The sequence below is a fragment of the Myotis daubentonii genome, chromosome 15 (genome assembly GCF_963259705.1).
Source record: "Myotis daubentonii chromosome 15, mMyoDau2.1, whole genome shotgun sequence".
NCBI lineage: Eukaryota > Metazoa > Chordata > Mammalia > Chiroptera > Vespertilionidae > Myotis > Myotis daubentonii.
The window spans coordinates 29,440,060-29,461,029 of NC_081854.1; the positions used below are offsets into that span (position 1 = coordinate 29,440,060).

Consider the following 20,970-nt stretch of genomic DNA (forward strand, 5'->3'; position numbering starts at 1 on the left):
CTCCCATTCATAGCCATTGCCTCGGGGCAGCCAGACTGGAATGGGAGTGTATCTCCGTGAGGAGAAAGATGAATGCAGAAGGAGGAGTCCGATAGGGCCCAAAGAAGCAACTCTGGCGGAACTCGAGGAGGTGGACACAGTGCTAGCGGATGAGCCAGGGTCAGGTGACTGTGGCAGAGTAAGTACCGGCTCTGGGAGCCCTGGGGTAGAGGGCTCAGCCTCTCCTTGACCCGGTGGGGGTCCTGTCACAAGACTGTAGTGGAGAGATGTTGGTTGGCATGGTTGTGGCTGCTCTGATGTCCTGCCTCAGGGCCCCAGCACCACAGACTTGGATTCCCCTAGTCCAACCAAGGAACCTCAACTCCTGTGAGAGGGGCTGCGACATGATGCTGATCCAGCTCACCTTTGGGCAGGGCTGGCCCCGCTGCTGTTTTGGAATAAACACTTTGAATTGACATCTCAACATGAGGAGGACGTTGGCTGGTGATTCTCTTAAGCAAAGGCCATTTGAGCTAATGGGTGGGGGTACACAGAGAGTCGCTCACGGCCAGTGCTGGAGTGAGGTATTGAGAAATGACAGGCCATGTAGCAGCGGCCCAGAGAAGACATGAGTCACAACAGGAAGCACAAAGCACAGACGTCGCAGCAGAAGTGACACGCAGCTGGCAGAGAGGCTGGAGAGGCCCAGCGTGGGTGCCAGGCAGCTGTCTGGAGGCAGAACATTTTACAACCAGGCCCCAAGATACGCATTACCGCTGCTCAGGTGCTGGCTGGCTCCGTTCTGGCCTGCATCCGCCCAGGCCTCCCTCGCTACCACACATCGTGTCCTCTGACCGAGTGATGGGGTGGTGCAATGAGCTCACAGTAACTTGGAGTTCGAGTGGCCTCTGAGCAGTCAGGATGGGGCCTGCCCGAGTGCACCAGAGGAACAGGACCCTCCACTCCAGGGACACAGCTTTCCAAATACACGTTGCTGCGAGAGGCTGCCTGCCAAGAAAATCTAGGAAACCCATCCACTTTCCAGGGTGGAGTGGGCCTGCTCCCCAGGGGCCAGAACCCAGAACTGCCTCTATTAGCCCTGAATTCCAAGGAACACGTGGGGCCGTGCTCAGGGGCCACTGGAACCTGGTTCAGATGGGAGCGTGTCAGCCCCTCCCATTGGGAAGAGGACCCAGTTAAGTGCCCCCAAGGGGGAGGGGCATTTGGGGACAGGGAAGCAGGGCACAGCCTGGCAAGAGGCTCTCAGATTTGCCTGACACCCACCGTGTGGCACCCACTCTGCTCCAAGCAGAGCACCTGGGATTCCGAACTGCTTGACAGTTGTCACCTGCAGGCCAATTGCTATGTTCTCTTCTAGTCATACTCATCCCCATTTCTGGCCAAGACACTGAGTTGGTGAGCAGCACTAGCTGGTCCTGGCACTGTCCCAGTCTGTGGCTCTTAGCGATAGCCTGGCAGTGTCGCTGGGGGAGGGCAGGCAGTCCTGAGTCTCCTTGGGGGTGAGGTCTTTCTGTGCCCGGGCTTAGCATACTTTGGGTGCTGGAGGGACATTCTTTCATTAAATGTTCTGTGAAGGTAATGGGCTGTTGCTGCTTGGAACTTTGGGGTGCCCCATGTGGGACTTCCTGAAGTGTCTTGGGTTCCTGTTTCCAGGCATCTGGGCCACAGGCCTCGCTTCCACCCCCTGAAGCATGGATTTGATGAGTGGTTTGGATCCCCCAACTGTCACTTTGGACCTTACGACAACAGGGCCAGGCCCAACATCCCTGTGTACCGAGACTGGGAGATGGTTGGCAGGTAATGATCCCTTCCCTTCTCTCCCTTAGATGCCCAGCCCAGCCCTTGCCCTCTGGGGCTGCCCAGGAGCTGGACGGAGTTTCTGGAAACACCTGCACTGGGGTCCCGGTGTGCTGGGTACTGTTTGGCAGCTGGTTGTCCTGCCCAGAGCGGTGTAGGACTCACAGCCTGGGCTACCACTTGAGCCACACCTAGGGGCCTCTCACCTTTTTAGAAAATATGATGAGAGCCAAAGGTGCTCTCCAGAACAAGGTGTGTTCACAGGGTATCCGGGTGCAGGTCCATGCAGCCCTGTGGCAGGTCCTGGGTTCCCGCTCCAGAGGCCAAGTTGGCATGTCGGCTGCACGCCAGATGTTGAGGAAATGGGGATCATCACAGAGGATCTGATGGGGTGAACCCTACTTGTGAACCTGCCAAGAGCAAATCACTATCTGAAGGGCAGGTGGCCCTAGGATTGCCCTGGTCCTGTCCACGTCCTGGCAGTGGGGCACCTACAGAGTGGTCACGCCAGGCGGGGCCCTGGTCTTTCCTGAGCTTTGTTTGGCTTAATTTTTCTTTCTTCCTTTTTTATTATTAATTTTTGGTTGATCCTCATTATATATCAGTCGACCAAGAAGCTGGGCCACTTCCTTGCCTTTTGTTTTTGTTTTTTTTTTAATTTATTTCAGAAAGGAAGGGAGAGGGAAAGAAAGAGAGAAACATCGATGATGAGAGAGAATCATTGATTGGCTGCCTCCTGCACATCCCCTACTGGGGATCGAGCCCACAACTCGGGCATGTGCCCTGACCGGAATGAACCCAGGACCCTTCCGTGCACAGTGACGCTCTATCCACTGAGCCCAACCGGCTGGGGCTTCCTTGCCTTTTTCAATAGCAGCTTTATTAAGAGAATTCACACGTGAAACAGTTACCCTTTTATGTAAATATGCCGTTGAGTGCTTTCTGGTACATTCACAGCATTTGCAGCCATCACCAGTTCAGAAGATTTCTGTCGCCTCAGGAAGAAAGCTCTCTCATTAGTGGTCACCCAGCCTCAGTAACGAGGACCTGCCCCTTGCCTTCGTCTCGTTCGCTGTCCTCTCTGCCCTTACACAGTGCTTCCCTCCTTCTCCTAAACAGTGACCGTGGCACCAGTCCGAGCCCCCTCTGTCCTTGAGGAAACTGTGACCTCAGGAGCAGTGTGAGCTTCCAATTTCATTTGTTCATAAGTTGAGCATCTCCATCGTTCTTTTAAATGGGGCACGTGGCTTTGCCTCTGAAATCGGGGAGAAGAGGCTTTCTTTACCTGAAATTTCATTTCTCTCTGGATCTGTTCATTCAGATTTTATGAAGAATTTCCCATTAATCACAAAACTGGAGAAGCCAACCTGACTCAGATCTACTTACAGGTAAGGGAAGCCGGGCTGGCAGGCTCTGGGGCGGGGAGTTCGCCTTCGGGCAGGGGCAGACGGTGTGTTCTTCTCCTCAGGAAGCCCTGGAGTTCATTAAGAGGCAGCAGGCAGCTCAGCACCCCTTCTTTCTCTACTGGGCCATCGACGCCACACATGCGCCTGTTTATGCTTCTAAGCCTTTCTTAGGCACCAGTCAGCGAGGGCGGTGAGTCCCTGATGGTAGAGCCATAGGCCTCTCTTCCCACTTGGGAGGTTCAGCTGTGCTTGATTACGTCCAGGGACAGGGCACTCAGTACCATGATGTGTTTTTGTGTGTGTGTTTTTCTTTAAATATATTTTTATTGATTTCTGAGAGGAAGAGAGAGGGAGATAGAAACATCAGTGATGAGAGAGAATCATTGATCGGCTGCCTTCCGCACAACCCACACTGGGGATCAAGCCTGTAACCCGGGCATGTGCCCTGACTGGGAATCGAACTGTGACCTCCTGGTTCATCAGTCTGTGCTCATCCACTGAGCCATGCTGGCCAGGCCATTATGTTTTTAATGATCGATTGTAGAAAAAGACTGCCGCATCTGTGCCTCAGAGCTGTCCATCAGCCCAGGCTTGGTGGGAGGCGGGCTGCAGCAGTGTGCTCGGAGCTCGCTAGGTTAGCTCTGAGAACTTGAACTTTCCTCCTCCTCTGTGAATTTGGTCTGTTTCGTTGTAGATCCCTGAAGTCTACGATCACACTGGTACCCTTGGCCACCTGCTAAGGGGCCCATCTTTCCCGTAGGTACGGCGACGCTGTCCGGGAGATCGATGACAGTGTGGGGAAGATCCTGAACCTTCTTCAGGACCTGAGGATCGTGGAGAACACATTTGTTTTCTTCACATCTGACAATGGTGCTGCCCTCATTTCTGCTCCCAAAGAAGGCAAGTATTGAGAGTGTCCCCAAACAACACTGCACTCAAGAATACTGTTCCTCTAAGACTCACTCAGGCCCCCTCAGGCACCCCTGGGTCGCATATCATTTGATCTTTTTTTTTTTTTTAACAATTTTTATTGATTTTAGAAAGAGGAAGGAAGAGATAGCTAGAGACAGGGAAACATCGATGTGAGAAGCATTGGTTATCTCCCACGGTGCCCTGGCCAGGAATCAAACCCACAACCCGGGCATGTGCTCTGACTGGGAATTGAACCCGCCACCTTTCAGTGCAGGATGACGCTCCAACTTACTGAGCCACCGGCCAGGGCTGGTCTTGTCCTTCTTTAAAAATGCCAGGGCCTCCGCAGGGCCCTGAGTCACTCAGGCAGCTCGGGAAGGAAGGACACGGACAGCAGTCAGCCCCACAGGGACAGGCCTGCATCTGAAGGCCTGGGGACCCCGTGGTCAGGGAGCTTTGGGGGCTTCGGAATTTCAAGTGACAGGAACAGCACAGCTGGCTCAAGCCAAGAAGCGACCCTGTTGGCAACAGAAAAGCCATCCCTGGTCCGGGCCTGGCTGGTCCAGGGCAGTCAGGGTCCTGTGGGGCCTGCCGTCCATGGCCCAGCCTCACGCTGGGAGGGGCTTCGTCTTCCTCCTAGACAAGGGGCGGACCCCTGTCTCCCAGCAAAGGCCCAGGGCCAGCTGAATGTTGATATCGCTGCCCGGCCCTGAATGGGACACTCAGGAGAGTCCTGCCAGTCTTGCCGGGACCACCAACCTCCCAGCCTGGACTTGAGCTTAATCACCCCAGCCTTTGTTTCTGCTTTATGGAATAGTTCATATGGACAGAATCTCTGTGTGCATCTCTAAAACGATACAAATGACAATGAGGTAAAAATCGGTGCACCCACCACTCACCAGGACATTGGATCAGCCAGAGCTGGGGGCTGTGCCCTCTGACCCTTCCCCAGCATGGTTTCGGGACCACCTGCTCACAGCAGTGCTTGTCAGAAACGGATCTGCATCCTGTCCGTGATGGGACCCACCCCTGGGACCCGGGGACTGATGCATTTTAACTAGACTCCCCACCTCCTCAAACATACATGGAAGCTCCTAGACACTGACATTGAAAGGTTGTACCTAAAAAGCAGCGGAGAGTCCCGGTGACCTGCTGTTGGGATATGCTCCGTGGCTCTGCTTGAAGAGTGTCTGTGTCTTATGCTCACAGAGTGGTCACGTTCTCTGTTTCTGAGTAGTTGCTCTTCATTTTAGGACCAAAAAAATGGGCTCTGTGTTACAACCTCATCCAGGATGGTTGCCTGGGGCAGAGCCATCTCGAGGCATGCCAGCCTTGTGCTGGTCCTTTGCCTCCCTGATGGTCTCGGTGCCTCAGTGTACCAGCAGTGTTACCTTCGAATTGCTGGGTGGGGCCAGGTGCTGGCAAGCGCCCCCAGTAAGGCGTATGTTGCCGGGGGACTCAGAATAGAGACAGCTGATGGGCAACAACTCTCCCTCCCCAGGAGGCAGTAATGGCCCCTTTCTGTGCGGAAAGCAGACCACATTTGAAGGTGGGATGAGGGAGCCTGCGATTGCGTGGTGGCCCGGGCACATCCCTGCAGGCCAGGTGAGTCAGAGGTTGGCCACGTGGCCAGGCCTGCAGTCATCCTGGGGTGTGGAGACTGTGCCCCCTAGGGACCTGTTCCCTCCACCCACTGCTCTCCTCCAAACGGGACCCCTCCTGAGGGAGGCAGCTGGTGAGTGAGGGATGTGTGGGGTGGACTGGAACGGTCCTCCATGGAATGGCATGGAGTGTTAGTAGCTGCCAAGGGAGGAGGAGGCATCAGTGGCTAATAAATGTGGCAGTCCTGGGTGCCACTGAGTGGAACCGGTTTCTTTCCTGCAGGACTTGTCAGAGCCTTTGGTGTGCAATGTATACAGTGAACTTCTGGAAGGGGCATAGAGCAAGCTGAGTTTTAAAAATCTTGTTTAGCCATAGAACCTTTTTTCCCAAAGTGCATTTCCCAGGCCACTGTTCTGTGGACACGCTCCCAGAGACAGCAGCAGCTTGACCGTGTGGTTGGTACCTGTCTGCAGTGCATAGGTGCAAACCACAAGGCTGGGTGCCCGGTCCTCTTGCTGGACGAGGTGTGTGTCTCATTCCTCAGAGCCCTCACTCTCAGAGCCCCCCTCAACTGGGCACCTTGATAGAGACACCTCGAGGGGCCGAGACTACTGTTTGTAGGCATGTGAGTCACTGGACTTGAGCCCACTGCTGATATGAGGACTTCAGGGTCAGAGGGCACAGCCCCCAGCTCGTCTTTTTGCCTTCTAATGGGCTTCTTCAGAGAACACTTAGCAGTGCTGGTGCCAGCTCAGCCCTCACAGCAGTACCTTCAGGGGCCTGAGTCCTGTGGCTGCGAAACAATCACCACAAAGGGCTGGGACCGCACCTTCGCTCTCCCACAGTCTGGAGGATGGCAGTCCAGCACCATCAGGCTGGTTCCCCCTGGGGGCTCCAGGAGAGAACCCATTTCCTTGTCTTTTCAGGCTTCTTGGCTCTTGGTCCCTCCCTCCCTCCCTCCATCATCCAGGCCAGCAATGGCTGTTCAAGTGTCACCCCATCACCCTGACTCTGGCCCCCCGCCACTTTCCCAGTGTTAGGACCCTGTGATTTCCCTGGGCCACATGGGCAGCCAGAATCAGCCCTTGTTTTAAAGTCAGCTGATTGACAACCTGATTCCCCTTCTCCTGTGTAAGGAAAAATATTCACAGGGTCCAGAATTGGGGCCTCGTCCAGAGCCCACCCAGTTCTCCACTCCTGAACTCTGGATCTGAGTATAAGAGCCAGGTCAGTGGGGAGAACCCGGAGAGCCTGTCATTGTCGTCTTCACCCCCATTCTACATGTCAGCAACTGAGGCCAGTGAGAGGCAGTCTCTCGTCAGGACCTCCCAGCTGGCAGGCGACAGAGCGGGGTCAGACTCTGGGGTGCCCCTGCACCTCCCCCCACTGTCTCTCTCTCCTGGGACCGCTTTCCCCACCCGCCCTGCCTGTGGGAAACTCCAGCCTTTGAGACCCTCTGCCCCTTGCCTGCCTGGCTCCCTGCCCTCTGGGCCCTCTCCCTGGAGGAGGAAGAACATCGCACAGAGCTACTCAGCCCCTTCCACACCACGTTTCATGGCACACACTGAAATTAAATTAGAGGGGGCTATCAGGCCTGCACCCTGTGATAACTATGAGGATTTTACTTTAAAACGCCCTGCCATCTGTCCAACCAGCTTCACCTATTTAGCTCTCCCCTTCACGCCTGGCAGGGTGACTTTATTAATTGCAGCCTTTGATTCAGAGTTAGGTCTTGAAAGTGCTGATAACGGCCTCCGTGACTTCCTGCCACAGGCCCATGGCACACAAACTGCATTTTCTAAAAGGCATTGCGTGCGCGTTGAGAGTGTCTATTTTTCAAAAAGAGCATCTTCCGTGAGGGTACCCAGCTGTTCTGTGCTGATATGAGGACTTCAGATACCTGCTCCTTCCCACACCACCCCCACCCAGCCCCGCAATCTCTCCTTATTTATTTTTCCCAGAGGGTTAAAGTATCTGGATTCCTTTCTTTCTTTCTTTCTTTCTTGTCCTAAAAAAAAAGAAAAAAAGTGAGAAGGGAGGGGAGCCATTGGAATGTTTCTCCTCCCCTCTGCTCCACAGAATTTTTGAACCAAACCTTGACCTTCATGCCACACCCCCACCCCAGGCTGCAGAAGGGATGATACCAGTGGCTGCCGTGGGTGTGCCGGTTCCTCCTCGTGTAGAGGAATGGAGACAAGGGTGCCCGGGGTATGGGAAGTGCTAAGTTGGGCAGTGCCTGGAGGTCTTGGCAGGCAGTCTCTCTGGGGTTCTCCCCACTGACCTGGCTCTTGCCCCAGATCCAGAGTTCAGGGCTGAAAGAACTGGGTGGGCTCCAGACAAGATGGAGCCATGTGTGGGAAACAGACGTGGTCCGACACCGGTGGGCAGCCCTTGCCCAGAGCCGTCTGCTCCTTAGGCCTATCCACGGGGACAGCTGCTATGGCTCTGGCCGCCAGTCCTCACCCCCTCCCCAGTCCATCTGCTCTCCCCTCCTGTCCTCTCACCCCTCCCTCTTGCTCTCCACGTGGCTCTGGGTTTCGAGGGTTTCTTTTCTACCTGCACTTGTACCAGAATTGGGAACTCACAGTGTCAGTGTTAAAATGACATGGCAGTCAGGCACAGAGAGGGCAGGCCTCCTGAGGGGGAACCCTGCTGTTGGCTCCCTGGGCAGGCTGGTTCCCATTCGCAGGCACTGGGGATGGGACAGGGTCCTGCCTGCTCTGGGGTGAGACAGCCGGTTTGATCCCCACTTAGCCCCTGATCTCCCCAAGGCCACTCTCCCTGAGGTGGGAGGGTTGTGTGATGGCCACACTCACCCAGACACTCATGGATGTGAGGAGCTCTTGGAGAGTCGGGTCAGGTGGGATGGGACGAGGCCGGGTGAAGTGGAGAGGGGTGGGCATGTGTGAACACATGAACAGCATGTTCCTGTGTGGACCCATTGTAAAGGATGTGGTGTGTGTGCAATTATGTGAGCACACATGTCTCTGTAGACCCAGCTGGACAGCAGCAGGACACACACCCAGGGACCTGGCCCCTGGCCATCGTCTGGTCAGGGCAGGGTGTCCTGAGTGAGTGTCCACCCATGTCCATTTCAGGTGAGCCACCAGCTGGGCAGCATCATGGACCTCTTTACCACCAGCCTGTCCCTCGCAGGCCTGGAGCCACCCAGTGACAGGGTGATCGATGGCCTTGACCTCCTCCCTGCCATGCTGCAGGGCCAGCTGATGGAGAGGTTTGTTCTAGCCGGGTGCTCACCCCTGCCCAGTCTTCCAGCACCGACTAACCAAGTGATGGAGCCAGAGCTGGCTGACAAAGCAGGTCTCCTCGCCCAGCTGGCTTGGGGCAGAGGGAGGCAAGACCTCTGGGACGTTCTGGCATGAACTTCATCCTCCCTGTGGGGATCATCACTTCTGCCTTGACCGTGGAGCAGGAGGGAACATCCCTCTGCCGGAGGCACCAGCTTCCCCAAACCTCTGTAGACTGGCTGTATTCCACCCCCCACCTCTGCACCAGAATGCCTCATGTCCAGAGCCAGTATCTCTTCAGCCTGAGACCAGCTACCCACTTTGGGTTTAGGGCAGGGGTTGGACAGGCTCGTGTTCTTTTTTTGCATTTAATATGGCTTATTTTTTTCTCTCTTGAAACCTGGTGCAAGAGCCTGCTCACTGTGGGGAGGGAGGGTGCCGGAGACTGCAGCCTCAGTGAGCTGTCGGCCTCTCGGGACCGGAGCGCCTGCCCGCCACCTGCTGCTGCTTCATTCTGCGCCCGGCCTCCCAAAGCCAAGAATGATAGAAGCCAGGGCCTCACCCCGCAGCCTCAGGGACCTCTGCAGCTTGTGCTCATGTGATTTCAGCATGGTCATTTCTGTAAAGTCTCAGCCCTAACCCTGCGCCCGCAAGTCTCTCACGTCACCTGACCCTTCCCCTTCTTCCCTAATAGGCCGATATTCTATTACCGTGGCAACACACTGATGGCAGTCACCCTGGGCCAGTACAAGGCCCACTTCTGGACCTGGACCAATTCCTGGGAGGAGTTCAGACAGGTAAGGGCGCTCAGGGCTGTGGGCTCCGCACCCCCCATACCTTGTCCTTGAGGAGGACCCATCTGGGCAGAGGAGGCCAGCAGGAGGCTTGCGTGCAGTGGTGATGGCCACATGATCTCATGCTTCCTGCCTTTTGTGCTTAACTGTGGTAAGAAGGATTTGGGGTGGATGGTATACTACAAGGATAGCCCCTTAGGATCCTGGGCACCCTACCCTCTCTTAGGCCACCCAGTGCCTGGGGAAAGGAGGCCTCAGGCCAGGCTCAGACTCAGCAGAGACCTCAGGGCCCAGGTGAACGTAGGGTGCCTTCCCCTGACCCCCTCTTGCTTGTCCCCCTCCAAGGCCTGGTCAGTGTTCTGTGGCCTCTGAAAGGCTGTCATTCTGTCTGCATCGTGCTGTCTGCCCCAAGGGCTTGTGGATCAGATGCCACATACGTGCTGGGTCTGAGTTCTCCGCACATGGTCTTGGATTCCTGCTGCCGGTCCTGCCAGCCTTTCCCTCCTCCTGAGTCCTCTCGGCCACCCCCTCCTACACACAGCCCCCCCCCCCCTCCAATGTCTAGGTCTTTAGATACAAGAAAAGCCTGCTAATGTGCCTTAATTGGGAGGAAAAGCAATTTAAGTTAATGAAAAATCTAAATACTGGAACACTCTGCAGCACTTGGGATGCAAATTGCAGATTTAGTGGATCCTGGGTCTGGTCCTGGGCTGGGTGGGTGGCTTGGCCAGGGGCCACCTGTGCAATGCATGGACCCGGGTGCTGTGCAGACGTGGGCACTTGGGCAGAGCCAAGGACAGTGTGTGCTTCCTCCATGTGGCCCAGTACTGTGACCATCCCCGCCTGTGGTCGGCAGCACCCACTGGCATTGGGCAGGCTCAGCTGGACCCAGCGAGCCTGTGCACCTCTGAGCACCTGAGTGTCCTGTGGGCCTCTCCGGCTCTGTCACAGCCCCCAGCCTGGTCTCTTCCAGAACTCTGTGTGCAGCAGGGCAGAGCCATGTCCCCGGGCCTGCACTCGTCCTCCCAGCCCCCACTTGGCCCTTCTGACTTGTGGCCACCACCTCCTGTCCCCGTCTCCTGACAGGCAGGACCACACCTGGTTTGCCCCTTTAGGAGCCCAGGGGCTGAGAAGCTGTAGGGAAACCAAAAGGGGCCCAAAGCTGGCAGTGTGTGGACCCTAGGGGCAACCATGTGGCCTCACTTATGCCTCCCTGCCCCTCCTAATCACACACACAACTCCCCCCACCCCCAGGCCTCTAGGGTCCCCATTGTTGGCTGCTTGAGAGTCCAGGAGGCCCAGCTGGCAGGTGTGGCTGGTGTTCTGCGAGCCACCCGGCCTCCCTGTGGCTTCCTGCTGTGTGGGCTCTCAGGGCCGGGTCCAATGAGCGCTGGCCCAAGTGAAACACAGCCCAGCTTCCACCCACCCAGAACTCTTTAAAATGCTGGGAGAGCCCGGCCGGTGTGCTCAGTGGTTGAGCATCAACCTATGAACCAGGAGGTCACGGTTCAATTCCTGTTCAGGGTACATGCCCAGGTTGCAGGCTCCATCCCCAGTATGGGGCGAGCAGGAAGCAGCCAATCAATGATTCCCTCCTCATCATTGATGTTTCTATCTCTCTCTTCCTCTCCCTTCCTCTCTGAAATCAATAAAAATATATTTTTTTAAAAGTCCAGTAACTGCACAGCCTGCCCTGACCCAACCATGTTTACAGTGGGGTTAGAATGAGTCAGGAGGCCACCTCAGCACAGCCGGTGACACCACCGACACCACCCCCACTCGCAGCCCCCCACCCAGTGCTCAGCAGGGTGCCCCTTTTCCGGTTCCTCAGGGCTGCCTGTGAGAGCACCCGGGTTGGTCTGTCTCTATGGCTTTCGTCTTCGTGAAGCACAGAAAACTCTTTGCGCCAGTGTGTGTAGACATTAGGGGAGGCCCCTGGGGTGGACACAGGATCAGGCTGTGAGTTTACTGCATCACAGCGCATGCGAGGAGATGGAGAGCTGCACTGCTGTTTTGATGGCCCTTCTCCCTCCAGGGGTCAATAAAACTAAGGGGTGCATGAAGTTCTAAAGGACCCCATGACCATCAACAGCTGAGTACCAAGGAAACTTCAATCCTCCTCCAGTCACTTCCAGACAATGAACACATTAGGGACAGCTTTGTTCAGAGGCCACATAGGGCCCAGCTGGGGCCAAACAGCCAGTCTGGGCTGGCTCTGCCCTGAGGTACAACCTAGCTGTGGGTGTTCCAGTCTGTGGTCCCCAGGTTTGGGGGACACCTGAGTGGATCTTATTAGCTTCCTGGCTGTATGCTTGCCCTGGGGCATCTCGCACCCCTCTAAGTATCCCTTCCCAAGTCCTGGGAAGCAGAATATGGCTGTGTGGTGGCCACCAGGCCAAGCCCCAGGTCTTCCGTCCACTCATGACTGTTGGATGGTGGAGGAGGAGCGAGTGAGCATCTTCCCCTGCCGAGCCTGATGCCGCTGCCCCAGGCAAGCCATGACCTCCCGCCCTGCGTGCTGCCTGAGGCCCTGCGTGAGAGGCCAGAGGAAGGTGCATGCGTGACCTGCATATCCAGATTCAGTCCCGCGGGCACATTCATCCCCCTCCTCCCTTCCAACCCTCCAGAAAGTCAGTGCTGTGACCTACAGGTTCCCTGGCTCCGAGGGGGGGAGGATAGGGGAGGGGGAGGGGGAGGCTGGCTCAGCTGTGATGCTCCCAGTGTGAGGCCTCCTCACAGATAACAGTTTTAAGAGAAAAATCCTGAACTAATTAGCAGGATCTTAATTAAATAGCTTATTTGATTTGCATCCATATTATAATCTAAGTCTTCTGTCTAGACTTAGATACTTCTCCATTAACCCCTCCGCATTTTTATGCTCAGTGTGGTTCTTTTTCCCACTTTGCTCTCTAGCAGTTATGCTCCCAGAAGGTCCAAGGGTCACCCCACTTTGGAAGCCCTGTGTGTCCACTGTCGGCTGCCCTCGATGATTTAGACTGCCGCCCCTGACTCGGGAATTGACTGCTCAGTGCAGATAAATGGAATTTCATGGTCTCCTAACTTCCCTACTTTGTTGAAAAGCAGAATATGAACTGCTCCACTGACCAGCTGTCCATTACAGACACATGGGATTAGAGATGGTTTGCCTCCTTACAGAATGCCTCTCAGTTAGTTACCATACCTGGGTCATGGCCACCTCTCCAGACCTGTCAACATGCCCTGTGTTGGCTGGAGACTGGTGCCACATCTTGCAGGGCCAAAAGGTCACCAGTCCCTCAGGACTGGGCCCTTGGCCTCACCCACTTCTCCCTGGATGGCAGGGGTTCTCCTCTTCCCAAGTTAGAGAGCCCCAGGGGCAACATTCAGGCCTTGGGGACAGAGCTCCCGACGCAGGCCACAGACGCAAGGGAGCCCCTGGCCCAAGGTCACCTTGGGGCCTCAGGGCTGCCCCAGGACCTGGGCAAAGCTCAGGCCATGGACTGAGGAAGCCCATTCCAGATGCGCATCAGAGGCTGTATCATGACAAAGCCAGGAGGGGGCCTTGCATGTGGGGCAGTGGTGCCACACCTGAGCCCTTGGGGAGCCTGATGTGATCTCTCTCCTCTTTTCCTGCTTTCTTGAACATATTAACTGTTGTCATTTTAGGGACCCTACCAGTTAAGGGGCATCTGGGTCACCTGTGGGCCATTCCTGGCTCTGAACATCTCTAGCTTTCAGGCCTGCAGTCCCTCCTCACTGGTGAATGCTGAGCCATGAGGCGGATGAAGTGGTGAAAAGCTTTGCTTTAGAGCAGCGACTTTCACCTGGTGTGCTGCAAGTTTTAAAACATGCAAAACCTGACTATTTAGTCAGGGATACTGACCTCTTTTCCCTAAGATTGTCAAATAAAAATGACAACAGCCAACACAACAATAGCCATCCGGTGTGAATGAATCAAAATTATACCCATTTTTTTTGTCAGATTAGCAAAAAATATATTTTTTTCTGTGCCTCGGAATTTTAGTACAATTAGTTTATATGTGCCATGTATTGCAAAAGGTTGAAAATAGCTTCTCTAGAAAATAGAGGCAGTCAGGATGTGAGATGAGCTAAAATATAAAGATATTCACTTCCTTCCCCCCCCCCCAAAAAAAGGGGGGTTCCAAAAAAAGTAGGGGATGGTACACAAGGCATAACTGCTCAGCATCTCTGGGGCCAGGGTGGTGGGAAGGCTCCACCCTATAGGACCCCACTTCCTGGCCTGCTCTGGCCTTGACCACTCAGACTCGTTCAAGGTGGACTGGCCAGCCTGCGGCAGGAGCTTCCACACCGACGGCGCTCACCTGTTTTACCTGCCTCTTGTTTCAGGGCGTTGATTTCTGCCCCGGACAGAATGTCTCAGGAGTCACCACTCACACGCAGGAGGAGCACACCAAGCTGCCCCTCATCTTCCACCTGGGACGAGACCCAGGAGAGAGGTATCCCCTCAGGTGAGCGGGCACAAGGAGGCATAGAAGCTGCCAAGGAGCCCTAGCTGGTTTGGCTCAGTGGGTAGAGCATCGGCTTGCGGACTGAAGGGTCCCATGTTTGATTTCAGTCAAGGGCACATGCCTGGGTTGCAGGCTCCATCCCCAGTGGGGGGCGTGCAGGAGGCAGCCTATCAATGATTCTCACATCATTGATGTTTCTCTCTCTCTCTTCTCCCTTCCCCTCTGAAATTAATAAAAATATTTTTTTAAAAAAAGCTGCCAAGGAAACATTAGCCAGGTGCAGCCAAGTCAGGCACATGCCAATGTGCGCGTTTTCCAGAAGGGACATGCACACTGTGGGCAGGTGGAGAACATAAACACAGGCAGGGAAGCGTGGGGCCTCCCTCCGCCGGGAGCTCTGGGACCTGGACTGCAGTTTTCCCACGTGGGCGTGTTGTCGTCGCCTTTCCTCTCCAGGGGCTCCCATCTCCCCCATTTGTCTCCGTGTGGCCCAGCAGGACATGACCTCTGCTCCAGACTGCCCTCGGAGGTGGCCTCTGTGGAGGGTGACAGTCCAGGCGTGGGGTGGACAGGAACCTCTCCAAATGGCCACTGTCTTCCATGATGAGCAGCACCACCAGCCCTAACCAGGCAGCTGCCTGCTGGGTGTGACGAGCTCCTCCCAGTAAGGGTCAGATGGGGGCTCTCCATGCCATTGGGGAACCTTGGGGGCTTCCTCAGCAGCCCCTCGCTTGACTGGAGCCAGGGACCGTGGGCACACGGAGAGCAATGCCATGGATGAAATAGTGTCCCCCAAATTATGTCCAGCAGGGCTTTTTTATAGGCAGTCTGGTTAGGGCACACAGCCCGCCCCGCAGCCCCCATGCCTTTAGCCCGTCTTGCTGATTCCTCCATGGCTCAGGTGCCCTCCGGGTGGGTCATATGGACAGAGATGGCAGCTAAGCCTCTGATGATGCCCTCCCCATGGCAACACGCATGATGTGGCTTCTCAGACTCAAATGTCCACAAAAAGATTGACACAGTGAGCTGGCTGAGGTGGAGGAAACTTGGTACAGATCCTGCCCCTGCCTCCACTGGTTGAGTGTGGCCAGATGGCACCACTTCCCCACCTCAGCATTCCCCAGAATTTGAGGTGATGGGGCCTGCTGCTCAGAGCAAAGATATGTGGATACACCCACCAGAGAGTGACCTCCTTAGATCCACGCTGTCATTATTCGGGGGTGCTGCAGTGTTTGGGGTTATTGCCCCAATTGGAGGGCCCCGTGGACACCCAGCCATACCCCGAACTCACAGCCCTACAACACCCCATGCCTGGGCTCCAAAAGAGGAGGCTGGGACCTGGGTTGGGACATGACTTGCCCGGGGTCATTTGGGGGACAAGTCTGGGCAAGAAGACCCTGGAGCCACTGCCTGGACAGAACCGTTCAGGGCAGAGTGCAGGGCCGCCTGGAGCTTCCCGCCTGTGCTCTCTCTCACTGTGTTTCGAGAAGCCTTGTCCAAAAACTGCTGAACTTGGTTAAGCCCACCCTTTGCAGCATTTTGGCCAGAGTCCTGGAAAGACATGAAACACGCCTGAGACCTATTTCAAATAGCTTGAGGTCTGTGTGTGAAGGGAGTGCAGCCAGCAGAGCAGGGAGCGTTGGACTGGGGTGGAGGCCTGGGGAGGGGCTGACCTGGGGTGACAATGTCCGATGGGCCCGGAGACAGTGGCAGTTGCAGCAGGGCCAGCCACGCCTGAGAGAAACCAGCTGGGCCCCCAGCCCCAGGCCTCTTCCCAGCCTTCCTGGTGGCCTACCTGGGTGTCCTCCCCACCTCAGTGACCTGATGCTCTCTCATCTCTAGCTTTGCCAGCACCGAGTACCTGAACGTCCTTGACAGGATCACCCCAGTTGTTCAGCAGCACCAGGAGGCCTTGGTCCCCGGACAGCCCCAGCTCAATGTGTGCAACCAGGCAGTCATGGTAAGTGGTTTACGCGTACGTGGTTTTGGATGCTGTACGTGGCTTTTCCTGTGGGGGGCGTGTCCAGGACCCTGAAAGTGCTGTGGGGTCTGCATGCTCTGGCTTGTTCTTCTGGGAAAGCGATGCTATTCCCACCCCAACACACCATCTGCCTTTGGTGACTGCTGTTTGAAGAGTCTAGTGACTGGAGGGGAGGGGAGGCAACTGACCTGGCCAAGGCGCTGCCGCCATCTCCTGGACCCTATGGGAACTGCCATAGTCTGGCCACCCCTGGAATGGGAGAAGGTGGGGGACCCTGCACTGAAGACAAGCAGGAACAGTGTAGGCCAGCCTCCGGACTTAAAGTGAGCAGTCACTGGGGAGGTGTGTGGACTTACGTATGTGTGAGTGTGTGCAAAGCCTGAGGCCCCTTACTTGTCCTCTCCGTACCCCTGGCCCTCCTCAACCCCGGATGGAGGAAAGTTTCCATTCTTAGTTCTTGGCCCCTCCTTCACACACATACCCCATCTCAGCCCTGGGCCCCCCACACTTACAGCCTCCCAGCTCTGCCCTGGGCCCCCCACACTTACAGCCTCCCAGCTCTGCCCTGGGCCCCACACACCCAGTCCCTCAGCTCAGACCCCCCATACACACACTTCTACCCTCTAGCTCACCTCTGGGCCCCCTGCACTTCCAGGCCAGCCAGGTGAGGACTCAGTGTGGTGTTCTCTGATCACTCTGACAAGAAGACCAGTCCCATGCAGCCCGTCTTGGACCTTGAACAGCCAGCTCTTCCCTGGAGAAAGGGTTCCTGACAAAGCTTTGGGTGGGAAGCCGTGAGATGTATGAAGCCTGTCAGCCCTCGCTGGAGTGTGGAGCTTCTCTGTCACAGCGGGGGCGCGCAGGTCCTGGCATTTGCTCTACTTGGAACATGGCCAGGGGATTGAGGCGGTTAGCAGACCGTCCCCTTGGATAACAGAGGTTCTCAGGTCAGGGCAGGGGAGGAGTCTAGAAACTGCTGAGTACATAAGTGTGTAGAATAACTGCACATTCTCTTTCTGGATTTTCATTTTCCAGAACTGGGCACCTCCAGGCTGTGAAAAGTTAGGGAAGTGCCTGACGCCGCCGGAGTCTGTTCCTGAGAAGTGCTCCTGGCCCCACTAGCTCCTGTGCAGGCTCAGGCAGGCCCAAGCCTCCCACAGGCCCTGCAAGTGCCGGGGGTAGGAAGGGTCTGGTTTCCACACTGGAGGAGCCTCAACTGCCCTCCTACCTGATTCTGCTGCCTTGAGCCTGAGGCCCTACATCAACCTGAGCTGAATGCTGCGCTGCCTACAGGTCTGTTTGCCCACCTGTCTCATCCTCCCACTTGGCTCTTACCACCTTAAGACTGGCCTTGTTCAGAGCCTGGCCTCCATCCCTGGACCCAGAGGGCATGACTCGCCACGGAGGCCCTTAGCTGTCCCCTCAGCACTTCAGCCCCAGTGCCAAGAGAGGCTGTGCCAATCCTGTGTTGAACCCCGTGGTGCTGCCCAGAGGGGGCACCCCAGCCGCCCCTCCCTGCCCCTCCCTGACATGGATCCTCCATAGCCCAGGCCTCCCCCGCCCAGTGGGACAGCTGAGCTGGTGCTTCCCTGCACATAATGCCAGCATCATGGATTTTCCACCTTTCTTAGGGATCTAGACCCCTAAACCCCAGCACATTGTGAGGTGTGTCTGCGCCTCACAGCAATCCTGACTGCCCTCCTCCCCTTGCCACCTGGTGTGGCAAAGCATGAAGAGCCCCTTCACTGGCCCGAATCAGAAGAGCCTGAGCAACCAAGTGCAGACCCCAAGGCCCCTGCCCTGAAGCCGCGTGGAGCTTCCACTGAGTGGGGTTTTCACACCTGCGGTGATTATCTTGCCAAAGCTCTATTGCTGTAAGTTGGGAAATTATGAAGAAAACGGTTTTAGAATAAAGTAACATGCATTTTAGCTCTTGTATTTTAAAATGAGTTTGTTTGGGGGAAGTTGTCCCTCCTGGGTACCCTGATGGGGGGCTGCAGTGTGTGCCCCCTCAGCTTCCTCCACAGACACAAGTGACTGTCCTCTCAGGGGTGGACTTCCAGCCTCCTTCCTCTGCCCTTCCCAGTCCAGAAAGGACTCCCGCTGCCAACCCCCACCGCTAGCCAGGCACCAGGCACCAGGCACCATATGCTACCGTGGTCGGCAAACTGCAGCTCGCGAGCTACATGCAGCTCTTTGGCCCCTTGAGTGTGGCTCTTCCTAAGCCTTAGCAGTACCCTAATTAAGTTAATAACAATGTACCTACCTATATAGTTTAAGTTTAAAAAATTTGGCTCTCGGGTTTCTTACGAGAGAACCAAGATGGCGGCATAGGTTAACACCAGAGTTTGCTGCTTTGAACAACTACTTCAAAAGTGAAACCAAAAAACGGAAGGGACATCACGCAGAACCACAGGAACGCTGGCTGAGTGGAAGTCCTACAACTAGGAGGAAAGAGAAACGCATACGGACACTCAGAGGAGGCGCAGTGCTGAAGTCAAATTCTGAGGTGCGGAGCGCGCAGAGCGGGCTGGCGGCGGAGGGCGCGGTTGTTGTTTTCAATCGGGAGGGAGTCGCAGACTCTGAGCTCCAGATCCAGATCCGGGCGAGTCTTTAGGGACCCAGACTCAAAAGGGAGAAGCGGGACTGTCTGGCTTCGGTCAGAGCGAGTGCAGCTTTCTCTCCGAGCTTTGCAGCCATTGCTGGGACTCAGAGAGGCAGAGCCCCTGGGGACAGGACTGAGAGCCGCCATAACTGCTCTCTCCGGCCCACCCTATTGATCCTGTGCGACCCGCCCTGCCCAAGCCCTGCACAGAGGCATTTGCCGGATAGCCTCAGGCAAAGGCTAGATTAGCACCTCCCTAGAGGACAGAAGTTCTCTCACTGCTGACACAGCTGATTCTCATAGCCACTTGGCCTGGAGGTCAAACCCTCCCTGGAATTAGCTACAACAATCAAGATTTAACTATAAGACTGCGAACAAAGACCACTAGGGGGTGCACCAAGGAAGCATAACAAAATGCAGAGACAAAGAAACAGGACAAAATTGTCAAAGGAAGATACAGAGTTCAGAACCACACTTTTAAGGTCTCTCAAGAACTGTTTAGAAGCCGCCGATAAACTTAATGAGATCTACAAGAAAACTAATGAGACCCTCGATGTTATATTGGGGAACCAACTAGAAATTAAGCATACACGGACTGAAATAACGAATATTATACAGACTCCCGACAGCAGACCAGAGGAGCGCAAGAATCAAGTCAATGATTTGAAATGCGAGGAAGCAAAAAACATCCAACCGGAAAAGCAAAATGAAAAAAGAATCCAAAAATGCGAGGATAGTGTAAGGAGCCTCTGGGACAGCTTCAAGCGTACCAACATCAGAATTATAGGGGTGCCAGAAGATGAGAGAGAGCAAGATATTGAAAACCTATTTGAAGAAATAATGACAGAAAACTTCCCCCACCTGGTGAAAGAAATGGACTTACAGGTCCAAGAAGCCCGGAGAACCCCAAACAAAAGGAATCCAAAGAGGACCACACCAAGACACATCATAATTAAAATGCCAAGAGCAAAAGATAAAGAGAGAATCTTAAAAACAGCAAGAGAAAGAAACTCAGTTACCTACAAGGGAATACCCATACGACTGTCAGCTGATTTCTCAACAGAAACTTTGCAGGCCAGAAGGGAGTGGCAAGAAATATTCAAAGTGATGAATACCAAGAACCTACAACCAAGATTACTTTATCCAGCAAAGCTATCATTCAGAATTGAAGGTCAGATAAAGAGCTTCACAGATAAGGAAAAGCTAAAGGAGTTCATCACCACCAAACCAGGATTATATGAAATGCTGAAAGGTATCCTTTAAGAAGAGGAAGAGGAAGAAAAAGGTAAAGATACAAATTATGAACAACAAATATGCATCTATCAACAAGTGAATCTAAGAATCAAGTGAATAAATAATCTGATGAACAGAATGAACTGGTGATTATAATAGAATCAGGGACATAGAAAGGGAATGGACTGACTATTCTTGGGGGGGAAAGGGGTGTGGGAGATGCGGGAAGAAACTGGACAAAAATCGTGCACCTATGGATGAGGACAGTGGGTGGGGAGTGAGGGCAGAGGGTGGGGTGGGAACTGGGAGGAGGGGAGTTATGGGGGGGGGGGGAAGAGGAACAAATGTAATAATCTGAACAATAAAGATTTAATTAAAAAAATAAATAAAATGTTTCTTACAAACCATTAAAAAAAAATAAAAAATAAAAAAAATAAAAAATTTGGCTCTCGGGGAGAAACCAAGATGGCGGCATAGGTAAACACCGGAAATTGCTGCCTCCCACAACAAATTCAAAAATACAACTAAAAGACAAAACAGACATCATCCAGAACCACAGGAAGGCTGGCCGAATGGAAATTCTACAACTAGAAGAAAAGAGAAAAGCACACCGAGACTCAGAGGAGGTGCGGAGGTGGACTGCAGAGGTACGGAGGCGCACGCGGCAAGGGCTAGCGACTGAGGATGCGGCTGTCTTTTTTAATCAGGAGGGAGTCACAAGCCCCCGACTGCTCTGAACTCCAGTCCTGGGTGAGTCTCTGGGGACCCAGGCCTCATACAGGGAGAAACTGGACTGTCTGGCAGCGGGCAGAACTCAGAACTCGAGGGCAGCTTTCTCTCAGAGGTGCTCTCAGCGATTACCCGGACACTGAGTCTCGGGGCCCCTTAGAGCAGGGCTGAGGATCAGCCATAACTACTTGCTC

The 20,970-nt window shown here is 54.7% G+C and overlaps 1 protein-coding gene across 1 annotated transcript in view; it reads left to right on the top strand.

The window, feature by feature from the left end:
- The window catches only part of GALNS (galactosamine (N-acetyl)-6-sulfatase), a 30,005-nt gene extending 11,867 nt beyond the window's left edge, over positions 1-18,138 (top strand). The window contains exons 5-14 of the mRNA XM_059667058.1: positions 1,654-1,797; positions 3,119-3,185; positions 3,266-3,393; positions 3,964-4,103; positions 5,617-5,720; positions 8,816-8,952; positions 9,660-9,762; positions 14,107-14,228; positions 16,071-16,188; positions 17,245-18,138. Coding sequence (XP_059523041.1) covers positions 1,654-1,797; positions 3,119-3,185; positions 3,266-3,393; positions 3,964-4,103; positions 5,617-5,720; positions 8,816-8,952; positions 9,660-9,762; positions 14,107-14,228; positions 16,071-16,188; positions 17,245-17,331 — 1,150 coding nt within the window. The 3' untranslated portion in view covers positions 17,332-18,138. The remainder of the gene's footprint in view (positions 1-1,653; positions 1,798-3,118; positions 3,186-3,265; positions 3,394-3,963; positions 4,104-5,616; positions 5,721-8,815; positions 8,953-9,659; positions 9,763-14,106; positions 14,229-16,070; positions 16,189-17,244) is intronic.
- The last annotated feature ends 2,832 nt before the right edge of the window (positions 18,139-20,970 follow it).